This window comes from Grampus griseus, assembly GCF_964374135.1.
Source record: "Grampus griseus genome assembly, chromosome: 21".
Classification (NCBI taxonomy): Eukaryota; Metazoa; Chordata; class Mammalia; order Artiodactyla; family Delphinidae; genus Grampus; species Grampus griseus.
Genome location: NC_139015.1, coordinates 33,448,426 through 33,465,589, shown reverse-complemented (window position 1 = coordinate 33,465,589; position 17,164 = coordinate 33,448,426). Strand labels below are relative to the sequence as shown.

The following is a 17,164-nucleotide window of genomic DNA, read 5'->3' as shown; positions in this document are numbered from 1 at the left end:
GCCAAATGCTGAGAGGCCAAGGTTTGCAGCTGAGAAAGACTTTATTCCTAAGGCAGCCAAGCGAAGAGACAGGAGAACGAGTCTCAGGTCTGCCTGCCCAAAGGCAAGGGGCTCGGGGTATGTGTGTTGTGAGCAGGGTGGTCTTGGGAGTGGGGACAGATGAGGTGTTGGGTGTTCTGTGCGGGGTCATCTGGGCTCGTGCGTCTGCACGTTCACAGTGGAGGCACCGAGCGCCATCTGAGGGTGGAGACTTCTGGCGGCAGAGGCCGTTCATGGGAACCCCCAAGGCCCAGTTTCAGGAGCAGTGGTCCCAACCGGTCCTAGCCAGCTCGCATCGGGCAGGAGCTGATTACAAGTTCCTGGGCTACGGGAGGCTGGGAGGCGTGCATTTAAAGAGGAAGAAAAGGAAAATAACCAAAGTGAGCTTGCTCAGTGAAAGCAGGCCACAGGGGTTTTTAAGCTGTTCCCTTTGCTGCTGTTCTGTGAGGAGCTCGGGAACTTCCGTTAGTCACCAGTCTCTGTCAACCCTGTGGGGCATGGTTTCATTACCGTGCACAAAAATTTTAGAAATTTTTTCTATATAAGACCCTTTTATAGATTTATTAAAATCAATGGGAAACTGCAACAAGAGAAGCCACCACTATGAGAAGCACGTACACCACAACGAAGAGTAGCCCCTGCTCGCCACAACCGGAGAAAGCTGCGTGCAGCAACGGAGACCCAATGCAGCAAAAAAAAATAATTATTATTTTTTAAAAATCAGTAGGAAAGAAAAGATGGTGAGGTAGAAGGACTTTGAGCTCACCTCCTCTCATGAGCACACCAAAATCACAACTGCTGAACAACCATCAAAATAAAAGACTGGAACCTTCCAAAACCAGATGTTCTACATCCAAAGACATGACAAAACCACAACGAGACAGTAGGAGGGGTTCACTTGCAATATAATCAAATCCCATACCACCCAGGTGGGCAAACCACAAACTGGACAATAATTTTATTGCAGAAGTTCTCCCACAGGGCACTTCCCTGGTGGCACAGTGGTTAGGACACCTTGCTCCCAATGCAGGGGGCCCAGGTTTGATCCCTGGTCAGGAAACCAGATCCCACATGCATGCCGCAACTAAGGGTTCATGTGCCGCAACGAAGGAGCCCGCAAGCCACAGCTAAGACCCAATGCAACCAAATAAATAAGTAAATATTTTTTTAAAATGTTCTCCCACAGGAGTGAGAGCTCTGAGTCCCACATCAAGCTCCCCAGCCTGGGGGGGTCCAGCATTGGGAGGGGGAGCCCCCAGAGCATTTGGCTTCGAAGGCCAGTTGGGCTTGACTGTAGGAGCTCCACGGGACTGGGGGAAGCAAAGACTCCACTCTTGGCACACACAAGGTCCTGTGTGCACCAGAACTCGGGGCAAAATCAGTGACTTCACAGGAGCCTGGGCCAGACCTACCTGCTGGTCCTGGAGGTTCTCCTGGGGAGGTGGGAGGGGGCGCCTGTGGCTCTCTCTGGGGTCATGAAAACTGGTGGCGAACGTATCAGGGAGTGTTCACCTGTGTGAACTCACTAGAGGCAGACGTTTTGCTTGGCTCATTAGCACCAAGACCTGGCCCTATGCAACAGCCTATGGCTCAGTGCTGGGATGCCTCAGGCCAAGCCAACAGTGGGGGTTAAACAGCCCCACCCATCAACAGACGGGCTGCCTAAAGATCTCCTGAGCCCACAGCTACCTCTAGACATGGCCCTGCCCACTAGAGGGCCAAGACCAAGCTCCACCCACCAGTGGGCAGGCACCAGCCCTTCCCGCCAGGAAGGCTGCACAGCTGCTAGACCAGCCTCATCCGCCAGGGGGCAGATACCAGAAGCAAGAAAACTATGATCCCAGAGTCTGCAGAACTGAGTCCACAAACGCAGATCAGAACCTACTCTGGGACCACCTGGTCCCTGGCCCTTGGGTGATGAGAGGGGAGTGTACTGCTGGGACACATAGGACATCTCCTACAGAGGGCCACCTCTCCAAGATCAAGAAAAATAACTAACCTACCACATAAATAAAAATGCTAACAAATGTAAACAAAATGAGACAGCAAAGGAATACATTCCAGATGAAGGAACAACATAAAACACCAGAAGAACAACTAAGTAACGTGGAGATAGGCAATCTACCTGAGAAAGGGTTCAGGGTAATGGTCCTAAAGATGATCCAAGAACACAGGAAAAGAATGGATGCAGAGAGTGAGAAGTTACAAGAAGTCTTTAACAAAGAGAAGATATAAAGAAGAGGCAAACAGAGTTGAAGAATACAATAACTGAAATGAAAAATACACTCGAAGGAATCAATAGAATAAATGAGGCAGAAGAACGGATCAGTAAGCTGGAAAACAGAATAGTGGAAATCACTGATGCAAAACAAAATAAAGAGAAAAGAATGAAAAGAAAAAAGGACAGTTTAAGAGACCTCTGGGACAACATCAAATGCACCAACATTCACATTATACAGGAAGGAGAAAAGAGAGGGGAAGGGCATGAAAAATATTTTAAGAGATAATAGCTGAAAACTTCCCTAACATGGGAAAGGAAACAGTCACCCAAGGCCAGGAAGCACAGAGTGTCTCATACAAGATTAACCCCAGGAGGAACATGCCAAGACACATAGTAATCAAATTGACAAAAATTAAAGACAAAGAGAAAATATTAATATTAAAAGCAACAAGGGAAAAACAACAGATAACATAAAGGGGAATCCCATAAGACTATAAGCTGATTTTTCAGCAGAAACTGCAGGCCAGAAGGGAGTAGCACGCTATATTTAAAGTGATGAAATGGAAAAACCTACAACCAAGAACACTCTACCCATCAAAGCTGTCATTCAGATTCGACAGAGAAATCAAAAGCTTTACATACAAGCAAAAGCTAAAAGAATTCAGCACCATGAAGCAGCTTTACAACAGATGCTAAAGGAATTTCTTTAAGCAGGAAAGAAAAGGTCATAACAAGAAAATTATGAAATGGGAATGCTCACCAAAACATACAGTAAAGGTAGGAAGTCATCCACACACAAATATGATATCAAAACCAGCCACCATGAGAAGAGGAGAGTACAAATGCAGGAAATGGGAATTGCATTTGAAATTAAGAGACAAGCAACTTAAAACAATCTTGTATATATATAGACTGCTGTATCAAAACCTCATGGGAAATGCAAACCAAAAAACTACAATAGATACACAAACAAAAAAGAAAAAGCAACTCAAACACAACACTAAAGATGGTCATCAAACCACAAAAGAAGAGAACAAAAGAGGGAGGGAAGAAAAAAGACCTACAAAACAACCCAAAACAATTAAGACAATGGCAATAGGAACATACATATCAATAATTACCTTAAATGTAAATGGATTAAATGCTCCAACCAAAAGACATAGACTAGCTGAATCGATATAAAAACAAGAGATGAATATGCTGTCTACAAGAGACCCACTTCAGATCTAGAGACATATACAGACTGAAAGTGAGGGGATAGAAAAAGGTATTCCATGCAAATGGAAATCAAGAGAAAGCAGGAGTACCAATACTTATATCAGATAAAATAGACTTTAAAGATTGTTACAAGAGACAAGGACACTACATAATGATCAAAGGATCATCCAAGAAGAAGATATAACAATTGTAAATAGATATGCACCCAAAACAGGAGCATCTCAATATATAAGGCAAATGCTACACTAACGCAATAATAGTGGGGGACTTTAACACCCCAGTTACATCAATGGACAGATTATCCAGACAGAAAATCAATAAGGAAACACAGGCATTAAATGACACATTAGACCAGATGGACTTAATTGACATTTTTAGAGCATTTTATGTGAAAGCAGCAGAATACACATTCTTTTCAAGTGCACATGGAACATTCGCCAGGATAGATCATATGCTGGTCCAGAAAGCAATTTTTGATAAATTGAAGAAAAAAATCATATCAATCTTCTTTTCCGACCACAACACTCTAAGATTAGAAATCAACTACCAGAAAAAAAAAAAACTGCAAAAAACACAAACACATGGAGGCTAAACAATATGCTACTAAACAACCAATGGACCACTGAAGAAATCAAAGAGGAAATTAAAAATTACCTAGAGATAAAATGAAAACATGATGATCCAAAACCTGTGGGACACAGCAAAAGCAGTTCTAAGATGGAAGTTTATAGCAATACAATCTTACCTCAGGAAACAAAAACCTCAAATAAACAACCTAAGTTTACATCTAAAGCAACTAAAGGGGAACAAACAAAACCCAAAGTTAGTAGAAGGAAGGAAATCATAAAGATCAGAGCAGAAGTTAATAAAATAGAGATGAAGAAAACAATAGAAAAGATCAATGAAACTAAAAGCTAGTTCTTTGAGAAGATAAACAAAATTGATAAACCTCTAGCCAGGCTCATCAAGAAAGAAAGGGAGAGGGCCCAAATCAATAAAATTAGAAATGAAAAAGGAGAAGTTACAACTAATACCACAGAAATACAAAGGATCATAAGAGACTTCTACGACCAACTATATGCCAATCAAAAGGACAACCTAGAAGAAATGGACAAATTCGTAGAAAGGTACAATCTCCTGAGATTGAACCAGGAAGAAACAGAATATATGAACAGACCAATTACAAGTACTGAAATTGAATCTGTGATTTAAAAACTCCCAACAAACAAAAGTCCAGGACCAGATGGCTTCACAGGCAAATTCTATTAAAAATTTAGAGAAGAGTTAACACCCATCCTTCTGAAAGTATTCCCAAAAATTGCAGAGGAAAGAACACTTCTGAACGCATTCTATGAGGCCACCATCACTCTGATACCAAACCAGACAAAGATACCATCAAAAAAGAAAATTACAGGCCAATATAACTGATGAACATAGATGCAAAAATCCTCAACACAATACTAGCAAACCAAATCCAAGAATATACTAAAAGGATCATAAACCATGATCAAGTGGGATATAAGCCAAGGATCAAGGATTTTTTCAATATCTGCAAATCAATCAGTATGATACACCACATTAACAAATTGAAGAATAAAAACCATATGATCATCTCAATAGAGGCAGAGAAAGCTTTTGACAAAATTCAACATTCATTTATGATTAAAACTCTCCAGAAGGAAGGCACAGAGGGAACATACCTCAACATAATAAAGGCCATATATGATAAACCCACAGCTAACGTCATCCTCAATGAGGAAAAACTAAAAGCATTTCCTCTAAGATCAGGAACAAGACAAGGATGGTCACTCTCACCACTTTATTTTTTTTGAATTTTATTTTCTATATTTTTTTATACAGCAGGTTCTTATTAGTCATCCATTTTACACACATCAGTGTATACATGTCAATCCCAATCTCCCAATTCATCACATCACCACATCCACCCTCCCGCCACTTTCCCCCCTCCTTGGTGTCCATATGTTTGTTCTCTACATCTGTGTCTCAATTTCTGCCCTGCAAACCAGTTCATCTGTACCATTTTTCTAGGTCCCACATATATGCGTTAATATACGATATTTGTTTTTCTCCTTCTGACTTACTTCACTCTATGACAGTCTCTAGATCCATCCACATCTCTACAAATGACCCAATTTCATTCCTTTTTATGGCTGAGTACTATTCCATTGTATATATGTACCATATCTCCTTTATCCATTCGTCTGTTGATGGGCATTTAGGTTGCTTCCATGACATGGCTATTGTAAATAGTGCTGCAATGAACATTGGGGTGCATGTGTCTTTTTGAATTATGGTTTTCTCTGGGTATATGCCCAGTAATGGGATTGCTGGGTCATATGGTAGTTCTATTTTTAGTTTTTTAAGGAACATCCATACTGTTCTCCATAGTGGCTGTATCAATTTACATTCCCACCAACAGTGCAGGAGGGTTCCCTTTTCTCCATACCCTCTCAGCATTTGTTCTTTGTAGATTTTCTGATGAGGCCCATTCTAACTGGTGTGAGGTGATACCTCATTGTAGTTTTGATTTGCATTTCTCTAATAATTAGTGATGTTGAGCAGCTTTTCATGTGCTTCTTGGCCATATGTATGTCGTCTTTGGAGAAATGTCTATTTAGGTCTTCTGCCCGCTTTTGGATGGGGTTGTTTGTTTTTTTAATATTGAGTTGCATGAGCTGTTTATATATTTTGGAGATTAATCCTCTGTCCATTGATTCATTTGCAAATATTTTTTCCCATTCTGAGGGTTGTCTTTTCATCTTGTTTGTAGTTTCCTTTGCTTTGCAAAGGGTTTTAAGTTTCATTTAGGTCCCGTTTGTTTATTTTTGTTTTCATTTCCATTACTGTAGGAGGTGGATCAAAAAAGATCTTGCTGTGATTTATGTCATAGAGTGTTCTTCCTATGTTTTCCTCGAAGAGTTTTATAGTGTCTGGTCTTACATTTAGGTCTCTAGTCCATTTTGAGTTTATTTTTATGTATGGTGTTAGGGAGTGTTCTAATTTCATTCTTTTACATGTAGCTGTGCAGTTTTCCCAGCACCACTTATTGAAGAGACTGTCTTTTCTCCACTGTATATCCTTGCCTCCTTTGTCATAGATTAGTTGACCATAGGTGCATGGGTTTATCTCTGGGCTTTCTATCCTGTTCCATTGATCTATATTTCTGTTTTTGTGCCAGTACCATATTATCTTGATTACTGTAGCTTTGTAGTATAGTCTGAAGTCAGGGAGCCTGATTCCTCCAGTTCCATTTTTTTCCCCTCAAGACTGCTTTGACTATTCGGGGTCATTTGTGCCTCCATACAAATTTTAAGATTTTTTTGTTCTAGTTCTGTAAAAATTGCCATTGGTAATTTGATAGAGATTGCATTGAACCTATAGGTTGCTTTGGGTAGTACAGTCATTTTCACAATATTGTTTCTTCCAATCCAAGATAATGGATATCTCTCCATCTGTTGGTATCATCTTTAATTTCTTTCAACAGTGTCTTATAATTTTCTGCATACAGGTCTTTTGTCTCCTTAGGTAGGTTTATTCCCAGGTATTTTATTCTTTTTGTTGCAATGGTAAATGGGAGTGTTTCCTTAATTTCTCTTTCAGATTTTTCATCATTAGTGTATAGGAATGCAAGAGATTTCTGTGCATTAATTTTGCATACTGCAACTTGACCAAATTCATTTATTATCTCTAGTAGTTTTCTAGTGGCATCTTTAGGATTCTCTATGTATAGTATTATGTCATCTACAAACACTGACAATTTTACTTCTTCTTTTCCAATGTGGATTCCTTTTCTTTCTTTCTCTTCTCTGATTGTCGTGGCTAGGACTTCCAAAACTATGTTGAGTAAGAGTGGCGAGAGTGGATATCCTTGTTTTGTTCCTGATCTTAGAGGAAATGCTTTCAGTTTTTCACGATTGAGAATGATGTTTGCTGTGGGTTTGTCATATATGGCCTTTATTATGTTGAGGTAGTTTCCCTCTATGCCCACTTTCTGAAGAGATTTTATCATAAATGGGTGTTGAATTTTGTCAAAAGCTTTTTCTGCATCCATTGAGATGATCATATGGTTTTTCTTCTTCAATTTGTTAATATGGTGTATCACATTGGTTGATTTGCCTATATTGAAGAATCCTTGCATCCCTGGGATAAATCCCACTTGATGGTATATGATCCTTTTAATGTGTTGTTGGATTCTGTTTGCTAGTATTTTGTTGAGGATTTTTGCATCTATATTCATCAGTGATATTGGTCTGTAATTTTCTTTTTTGTAGTATCTTTGTCTGGTTTTGGTATCAGGGCGATGGTGGCCTCATAGAATGAGTTTCGGAGTGTTCCTTCCTCTGCAATTTTTTGGAAGAGTTTGAAAAGGATGGGTGTTAGGTCTTTTCTAAATGTTTGGTAGAATTCACCTGTGAAGCCATCTGGTCCTGGACGTTTGTTTGTTGGAAGATTTTAAATCACAGTTTCAATTTCATTACTTGTGATCCATCTGTTCATATTTTCTATTTCTTCCTGGTTCAGTCTTGGAAGGTTATACCTTTCTAAGAATCTGTCCATTTCTTCCAGGTTGTCCATTTTATTGGCATAGGGTTGCTTGTAGTAGTCTCTTAGGATGCTTTGTATATCTGCGTTGTCTGTTGTAACTTCTCCTTTTTCATTTCTAATTTTATTGATGTGTCCTCTCCCTCTTTTTCTTGATGAGTCTGGCTAATGGTTTATCAATTTTGTTTATCTTCTCAAAGAACCAGCTATTAGTTTTATTGATCTCTGCTTTTCTTTTCTTTGTTTCTATTTCATTTATTTCTGCTCTGATCTTTATGATTTCTTTCCTTCTGATAACTTTGGCTTTTGTTTGTTCTTCTTTCTCTAGTTCTTTTAGGTGTAAGGTTAGATTCTTTATTTGAGATTTTTCTTGTTTCTTGAGGTAGGCTTGTATAGCTATAAACTTCCCTCTTAGAACTGCTTTTGCTGCATCCCATAGGTTTTGGATCCTCGTGTTTTCATTATCATTTGTCTCTAGGTATTTTTTGATTTCTTCACTGATCTCTTGATATTTAGTAATGTATTGTTTACCCTCCATGTGTTTGTGCTTTTTACGTTTTTTTCCCTGTAATTGATTTCTAATCTTATAGTGTTGTGGTCAGAAAAGATGCCTGATATGATTTCAATTTTCTTAAGTTTACTGAGGCTTGATTTGTGACCCAAGATGTGATCTACCCTGGAGAATGTTCCATGTACACTTGAGAAGAAAGTGTAATCTGCTGTTTTTGGATGGAATGTCCTACAAATATCAATTAAATCTGGTCTATTGTGTCATTTAGAGCTTGTGTTTCCTTATTTTCTGTTTAGATGATCTGTCCACTGGTGTAAGTGAGGTGTTAAAGTCCCCCACTATTATTGTGTTACTGTCGATTTCCTCTTTTATAGCTGTTAGCAGTTGCCTTACGTATTGAGGTGCTCCTATGTTGGGTACATATATATTTATAATTGTTCTATCATCTTCTTGGTTTGATCCCTTGATCATTATGTAGTGTCCTTCCTTGTCTCTTGTAACAGTCTTTATTTTAAAGTCTATTTTATCTGATATGAGTATTGCTACTCCAGCTTTCTTTTGATTTCCATTTGCATGGAATATCTTTTTCCATCCCCTCACTTTCAGTCTGAATGTGTCCCTAGGTCTGAAGTGGGTCTCTCTGAAGTGGGTGGATGAGGCTATCTAAGAGGCTTGTGCAAGTTTCCTGATGAGAGGGACTGCTCACGCTTCTCAGTCTTGGCTCTATGCTTGGGGAGCTGCTCTGTGTCCTCAAGGCCTTGGGGGCATCCTGGCTCCACCCACCGGGACTCTGGGCTTCTTCCTCACAGAGCAGAAGGTCTTCCTCGATCCAGGTCTTGATCCAGGTCTGTAGGCACGACACAGCCCACCTTCTCTGTTCACTGAGTTCTGAAGGCTGGGAAGTCCAAGATCAAGATGCCAGCTGATTGGTCTCTAGTAGAGCACCCTTCCTAGCTTGCAGACAGCTGCCTCCTTGCTGTGTTCTTCCCACTTTTTTTTTTTTTTTTTGGCCATGCCACACCGCTTGCAGGATCTTAGTTTCCTGACCAGGGACTGAACCCAGGGCCACAGCAGTGAAAGTGCCAAGTCCTAACCACTGGACTGCCAGGAATTCCTTACCACTTTTATCCAACATAATTTTGGAAGTCCTAGCCACAGCCATCAGAGAAGAAAAACAAATTAAAGGAATTCAAATTGGAAAGGAAGAAGTAAAACTATCACTGTTTGCAGATGACATGATACTATACATAGAAAATCCTAAAGATGCCAACAGAAAACTACTAGAGCTCATAATGAATTCAGTAAAGTTGCAGGATACAAAATTAATACACCAAAATCCACTGCATTTCTATACACTAACAGTGAAAGATCAGAAAGAGAAATTAAGGAAAGAATCCCATTTACCATCACATCAAAAAGAATAAAATACCTAGGAATAAATCTGCCTAAGGAGGCAGAAGACCTGTACTTTGAAAACTATAAGATGCTGACAAAAGAACCTGAAGATGAAAAAACAGATGGTTAGATATACCGTGTTCTTGGATTGAAAGAATTAATATTGTTAAAATGACCATACTGCCCAAGGCAATCTACAGATTCAATGCAATCTCTACCATATTACCAATGGCATTTTTCACAGAACTAGAACAACAACAAAAATTAATTTGTATGGAAACAAAAAAGACCATGAATAAGCCAAAGCAATCATGAGAAAGAAAAACATAGTTGGAGGAATCAGGCTCCCTGACTTCACACTACTACAAAGCTACAGTCATGAAAACAGTACGGTACTGGCACAAAAACAGACACATAGTTCAGTGGAACAGGATAGGAAGCCGAGAAATAAGTCCATGCACCTATGGTCAATTAATCACAACAAAGGAGGCAAGAACATGCAATGGAGAAAAGACAGTCTCTTCAATAAGTGGTGCTGGGAAAACTGGACAGCTACACGTAAAAGAAAGAAATTAGAACATTCTGTAACATCATATACAAAAATAAACTCAAATGGATTAAAGACCTAAATGTAAGACTGGATAGTATAAAACTGCTAGAGGAAAATGTAGGCAGAACACTATTTGACATAAATCACAGCAATATCTTTTTGGATCCATCTCCTAGAGTAATGGAAATAAAAACAAAAATAAATGAATGAGACCTAATTAAACTTAAAAGCTTTTGCACAGCAAAGGAAACCACAGACAAGATGAAAAGACAACCCAAAAAATGGGAGAAAATATTTGCAAACAATACAACCGACAAGGGATTAATGTCCAAAAGGTACAGACAGCTCAAACAACTCAATATCAAAAAACCAAATGACCCAGTCCAAAAAATGCGCAGAAGACCGAAATAGACATTTCTCTGAAGAAGACATACTGATGGCCAAAAGGCACATGCAAAACGCTCAATATTACTAATTATTAGAGAATGCAAATCAAAAGTACACCAGTCAGAATGGCCATCATCGAAAAGTCTACAAATAATAAATGCTGGAGAGGCTGTGGAGAAAAGGGAACCCTCTTGCACTGTTGGTGGGAATGTAAATTGGTGCAGCTACTGTGGAGAACAGTATGGAGGTTCCTTACAGAACTAAAAATAGAACAACCATATGATCCAGCAATCCCATTACTGGGCATATATCCAGAGAAAACCATAATTCGAAAAGTTACATGCACCCCAAATTTCATAGCAGCACTATTCACAACAGTCAAGACCTAGAAGCAACCTAAGTACCCATCGAGAGAGGAATGGGTAAAGAGATGTGGTACATATATAAAATGTACCAGCCATAAAAAAGAATGAAATAATGCCATTTTCAGCAATAGGACCTAGAGATTATCATACTAAGTGAAATAAGTCAGACAAAGAGAAATATCATATGATATCACTTATATGTGGAGTCTAAAAAATAAAAGATACAAATGAATTTATCTACAAAACAGAAATAGACAGAAAAACACTTATGGCTACCAAAGGGGAAAGGAAGGGGGAGGGATAAATTAGGAATTTGGGATTAACATATATACATCCTATATGTAAAACAGTCAACAAGGACCTACTGTATAGCACAGGGAACTATACTCAATATTTTGTAATAACCTAAGGGAAAAGAATCTGAAAAAGAATTATATAACTGGATCACTGTGCTGTACACCTGAAACTAACATGACATTGTAAATCAACTATACTTCAATAAAATTTTTAAAAATAAAATTAGATCAATATAGTGGCTTAAGGAATAGACATCCGGTTTCAGAAAATATTTCAACTAGCTCATTTTAAAGTGCTTATCACTGTGATATGAGTGGATTACAAATATTAAACCATCCTGTTGTTTTTACAAACATGGCGTGCGTTGCCCGTAGCAACTTTCAAAGTAAACACTCTGGCACCTTTTGGTTTCATAACCCCTTCCTCAGATCGGCATCTGGGGGCAGCACACATCAAAATAAGACTGTCTCACACCCACATGTGTAGGGACCAGATAAAAGGGAACCAATCATCTTTTTTTTTTTTTTTTTTCAATTCGGTGGTGCGTTGCTGTGCAGAGTTGCAGGAAAAGGGCCACAGGATAGAATGGAAACTCAGACCAAGTGTGCAGATGAGGAAGGGCTCGCACCACTGGCACAGGAGAGTCCGTCCAAGCCCTGCACTGAGAGACTCAACCAAAGGGCAACCGCCTTCCAGCAGCTGAAGGAGTGTCCCGGGATGACCCCAGCGCCCTTAAAACGTCTGCCTGAGAAAGCTGCCACCGCCAGAATTTACTCTTTGCTCCTTTAGAAAGCTTGCAGTGCTCAACCCGCCCTCTGTTCTCTGAGATGTGAGACTGCCACCCGGAACTGTTTCCTCCAGGAGCTCTCTCTGAAATGTAAACATCCGGGGAGGATGGGGACTAATTCCGTGGGTACCTTGCTTCATGTGGCACCACCGCCTCCTGCCATAAGGATAGAAGTTTGTTTCTCCTCCATAAAAGCGCGAGTGAACAAACCCAGGTGGCCCAGTCACGTGGACCAATCCCGTCCCAGCTCCCAGCGCCCTTCCAAAGCCAGCCTTTCAAACTCCAGCCTTTTGCTTCAGGAAACTAGTTCCGATCACGCTGGACCCTCTTTCCATTGGCCTCACCGCTTTAGCAGCCTCTGGCTTTGTTCATCTTTGACAAGGGCTGGCTTCGCCTGTGATTTGTTAAACTGATGTGAGCTGTCTCCTGGGCAGAGCTGTAACAGGCAGGATTTGGACGGAGGTACCACTTTACAAGCCAAATGACATACAGAGTTTAATCAAATAGAAGAAAAACTCTTTATTTATGGAAGTGGAAGGGTGTGACCTCTAATAAGATAAAATGCAAGAACAAACAGCCATGAAAGGTGGGGAAATAGAAAAAGAACTGACCTCTGTCGAAAAAATCCAGCAGTCAGGACAGAATCCCACCAGACCCGAGATGGTAATGGACACCGTGGGAAGCCGTGGGCTCGGCCCTGCGGAGAGTGAGGCCAGCTGTCCTTACAGCTGCGTTTGGGATGGATTCTGCAAAGGAAAGCTAGCGGGATGCTGGCATCTTTTATCTGGCGCAGTGTTTGCAACATACATTAGATAAGGGGGTTACAGGGTCTGGAGCATCTTATGACATGACGCAAACATCTAGCATTTCTATCAACTTTGAAATCGGAAACACATGTAGCCTGAAGAAAAAAAATGTTTGGAACTAATGCCCAACAAAAACTGATTACCGGGAGAAAAATGGTGGCTTGCTACACCAGTGAAAACAGATTACACAGATATGCAGCTGAAGACAACCACTGGCGATGCGTCTTCCCGCCTAATTTCAAAGTTTAAACAGAAGGTGTGTTTAAAACCTCAGAAGCTGCATTGTTCACAGGGCCATGGCTGCTACAGCGTACTGCTTAGGATTTTTAAAGATCTACCCCTGGTTTTTTACGATTGATGGAAATCTCTTTCTGAAAGGCAGTTTGATTTGCTGAGAAAATTTCTCAAAGTCCTTTTGTCACCCCCATTTATTTGGAAAACAGGACTACATTAAAGGAAAAATAAAAAATAGTATGTTGACTTTCATTTAAGCTGATACCATCTGATACAAACCAGATTATTGTGCATTTATGAACGAGGCCCTTTATGGGCCAGAATGAAGTGAGGTCAAGTGTAAGAGCAGCAGTTTATTCACCTAATTATAAAGCGGAATTAGGAAAATAAGTGCAAAAAATGAATAAACAATGTCAAATTATTACATCCCCACTCCAGGACAGTACTTTCTGCTTTGTTACACAAGGACTCCACCCAACTTCCCCATGGGATGCACTGTGACATGGGTTTTCTGCAGCCACCGCTGCACACGGTTGTCCCCACTGCCATGTCCCACTCCACCACTCACCCTGCACACTCCCTGCCCTCCCCAGGGAGGTGACAGCTGTCCCCGCTCAGCCCTGGGCCAGGCCAGCCCAAGCTCCCTCGTCACGGCTGGTCTTGCACAGTTTGGGGAGCGTTTTCCGGCCAATAACGTTATGAGGCACAGAGGGGATGCCCGCTCCCTCCCGTGTGGCGCTAGCCGAGTGTGTGTGTCTGTCGTGATGGCAGTGGGGTGGGCATCTCAGCCGTGAAGCGACCTGAGCGGGAGCCCACCCGCCGTGGGACCACTTATGTGCGATGCTCTGCTTATAACCCAGCTGGATGGGGAGTTTCTGCTCCATCCGGCTCAAGACATCCTAACCGATGGACACCCCGACTTGAAAACTGCTTCTGGAGAGGCCCAGCTCAGCCTTACCTGCTGAGACTTGGAATGACATAGCCATGACCACCCACAAATGTGCACCGCAAGAGAGGGGTTTCCTCAAAGATGACAGCTCTCCCCACGCGTACACGTGCACACACACACGCACACGCACGTGCGCACACACACACATTAGCTCCAGATACACGCGAAATTTTACCTATGAAAAGCAAACCCACCACCCCATTTTGCTTTCACACGTTTATTTAGCGCCTGCTCTGCACGGGCCACTGTGGCGTGCGTGAAGAATGTGCCTTATCCGCCACAAGCTCACAGGCCAGCGTGGGAAACTGGTCATGTACCCAAATCACTGTCATGCAAGGCAGAGAGCAACAAGCGCCACAAGATTGAGCCCAATCAGATATTACGAGAACTCAGAGCAAGAAAATATTACTTAGGGACAAGACTAAGAGATTAGAGAAGGTGCCTTAGAAGCAGGGGGCAAATGTGATAGGTCAAGGGTCGATGGGAGAACATTAAGGGGACTAATCAACCTCAGGGGCAGGAGGCAGCTGATGGGGCTGCAAGGAGCAGGCTGGGTCCAGGGGGCTGGACACAGCCGAGGTGTGCTGGGCTCAACGGAGGACGGCTCTACCTGCCAGCAAAGCTGTTCGAACTTCAGTGTAAGTGCTTATAAGGAGGTGATGTGAGTCAGCTCTGTTTATGAAGTGTAATCTGGGGCAGTGGACAGTGGCTTTACAGAAGGAGGGACTGAGGGAAGGAGGCCAGTTGAAAAATGATTCCTCTTGGCATCTGGGCAAGAGTAACAGGCAGTGACCGTGAGAGCTGAGACGACTTGGCAATGACTAAACATGGGAAAGGGGGACAGAGGAGGTAAAGCGGGTGAAAGACAGTTTTATCCGAGAGACAGAGGGTCACCTGTCTGCAGAGTTGGGACAATCCAAGCCGGAAAGGCTTGTGTTTGAGAAGAGAGGGTGGAGGGGGAAGCCTGAATGCTGGCGGACACCCAGGTGGACAGGTACAAGTTGGGATGAGAGTTCGGGTAGAGACGGGGTAGCTGGAAACTCACTATCCAAGCAGGGTGATAGCTGACATGAGGGGACAGGTCGAAGTGACCCCGCCTCACCATGCAAGGATGCTCCGAAGTACAACCTATAGCCACATCTTCCTTCATTGTGGAATTCTCACAGGAAATCCCGAAGTAGGGTGCTGCAAAACGGGGGTGCTGGTCCCCTGTGTTCTCCTCCTTCACTCCTGAGAAACAATTCTGCAGTTTGGTGATTCCAAGCAGGAAAGCTGCCTCCACTGTGGAGGGTCATTCTGAAAAGAGTTACTCTGATGAGAGTTTTTTAAACTTCTCATTTATTTTCAAGAGTTTTCTGTAACAAAATTATTTTTCTAAGGATTTCAGAAATGCCACTGATGTCTCCCACCCCACTGGGTCTCAGAGCTGGAGGGGAGCTGAGCGGGCAGCACTGTGTCCCTCGTTGTGAGGGGACCTGCCTCGCGTCTGACCCGGCAAGGACGCCACAGCAGGAGCCCGGCCGAGACCATGAGCTTCTCTCTCTTCCTAGAGTCAGAGGATGGCCTGGGGGACCAGCTACCACCCAGACACACAGACAGAAAGACAGACAGGCAGGCAGGAGGTGGGTGGGTAGAGAGACAGGTATATGCAAGGGTGGCTGGGAATAACACACCTACTGTTTCACTTGTTTTTCAAATGAGGAAAAGGAGAAAATGGCTTCTGATAGAAAGGCGTTTTTTTGGACCCACCAGTTACTTACAGATCTGAAAGGAGATTACTTGGAGTTTCTTGAAATACTAAACTGTACGTAACTGAAATATGTTAGACTATGTTACCACACACTATACCCAATGAGCTTCACAGTCAGACACAACAGAAACGGTGGTATCTTGGTCGGCGTGGACCAGCACAGAAAGGCAGTCTGCAGGAAAGATCATAAGGTCAGACCTTAGGTGGTCACAGAAGCAAAATGGCCTGGTTAACTCCCTTGTGAAAAATTAGAGGAGAAATCCTTAGAATGAAGTTGCAAAGGCATCCATTTCTACAGAAGATGGAGAGGAAAGACAATCACGTTTCAGACGTCTGAGTCTCACGTATACAGAGTCAGATGAGCCACGTCCGATAATCAACCAGCCTGAGCACGTCCGCATCGCCCCCAATAACCTGCAAATATGCAGTTTTATAACGAATGGCTCCTTTTAATGATGCCCCAGGCCCTGTTGTCTGCTAGCAACACATCTCAGCTGGGGCCTCAGATTTTCCAAAACACCTTCTTCTTATAGAGAACGTAAGCGATGAGCACCCAGAGTGCAGTGGCGACTATGTTCTGAACGAGATGCTCCCTGTGTGACTGGTTGTCCCCCAGCTTCCACTGGAAGGGGAAGTAGCTGGCGAAGACCTCGTGGCCCACGTACACCAAGATCGAGTTCATTCCTAAGGAAACACAGCTGGTTATTGACTTAACTCTTGAAATTTGCCTTTAGTTCAGTGAAAAAAGAAAAAGTGCCCACTTGTTATTGGCTACTCCAAAAATAAGTGATGCGAATCTTAGAGATTTGAGTGTGAACCTTATCCAAAAATTATTAGAAAACATTCCTTTGGTAAGTGTAATTCTGGAATACCGAATTTGAAAGGAAAGCCAGAATTATTCATTTATATTCTCCACACAGAAAACTGGAGGACCAATGAGCGTAACTGTTACTGGACTCGGGGCTGAAACGAGTCACTGAAGTCATCTGCTGTCTCTCATCTCGGGCAGAACCCGTGCATCTCCGCGTGGTGTCTCTTAGGCACCGCCTGTAGGGCAGGGGGTTTACATGAGAAAGCACGGCCCTGTTTGTG

General features: G+C 42.1%; 1 protein-coding gene across 2 annotated transcripts in view; it reads right to left on the bottom strand.

The window, feature by feature from the left end:
- Window positions 1-13,696: 13,696 nt before the first annotated feature.
- Window positions 13,697-17,164, bottom strand: part of HGSNAT (heparan-alpha-glucosaminide N-acetyltransferase) — a gene marked incomplete at its 5' end in the record, with an annotated part of 47,092 nt that continues 43,624 nt past the window's right edge. For both annotated transcript variants that reach the window (XM_082680200.1, XM_082680201.1), the window contains one exon: window positions 13,697-16,756. In XM_082680200.1, the coding sequence (XP_082536326.1) occupies window positions 16,575-16,756 (182 nt within the window). In that variant the 3' untranslated portion in view covers window positions 13,697-16,574. The remainder of the gene's footprint in view (window positions 16,757-17,164) is intronic.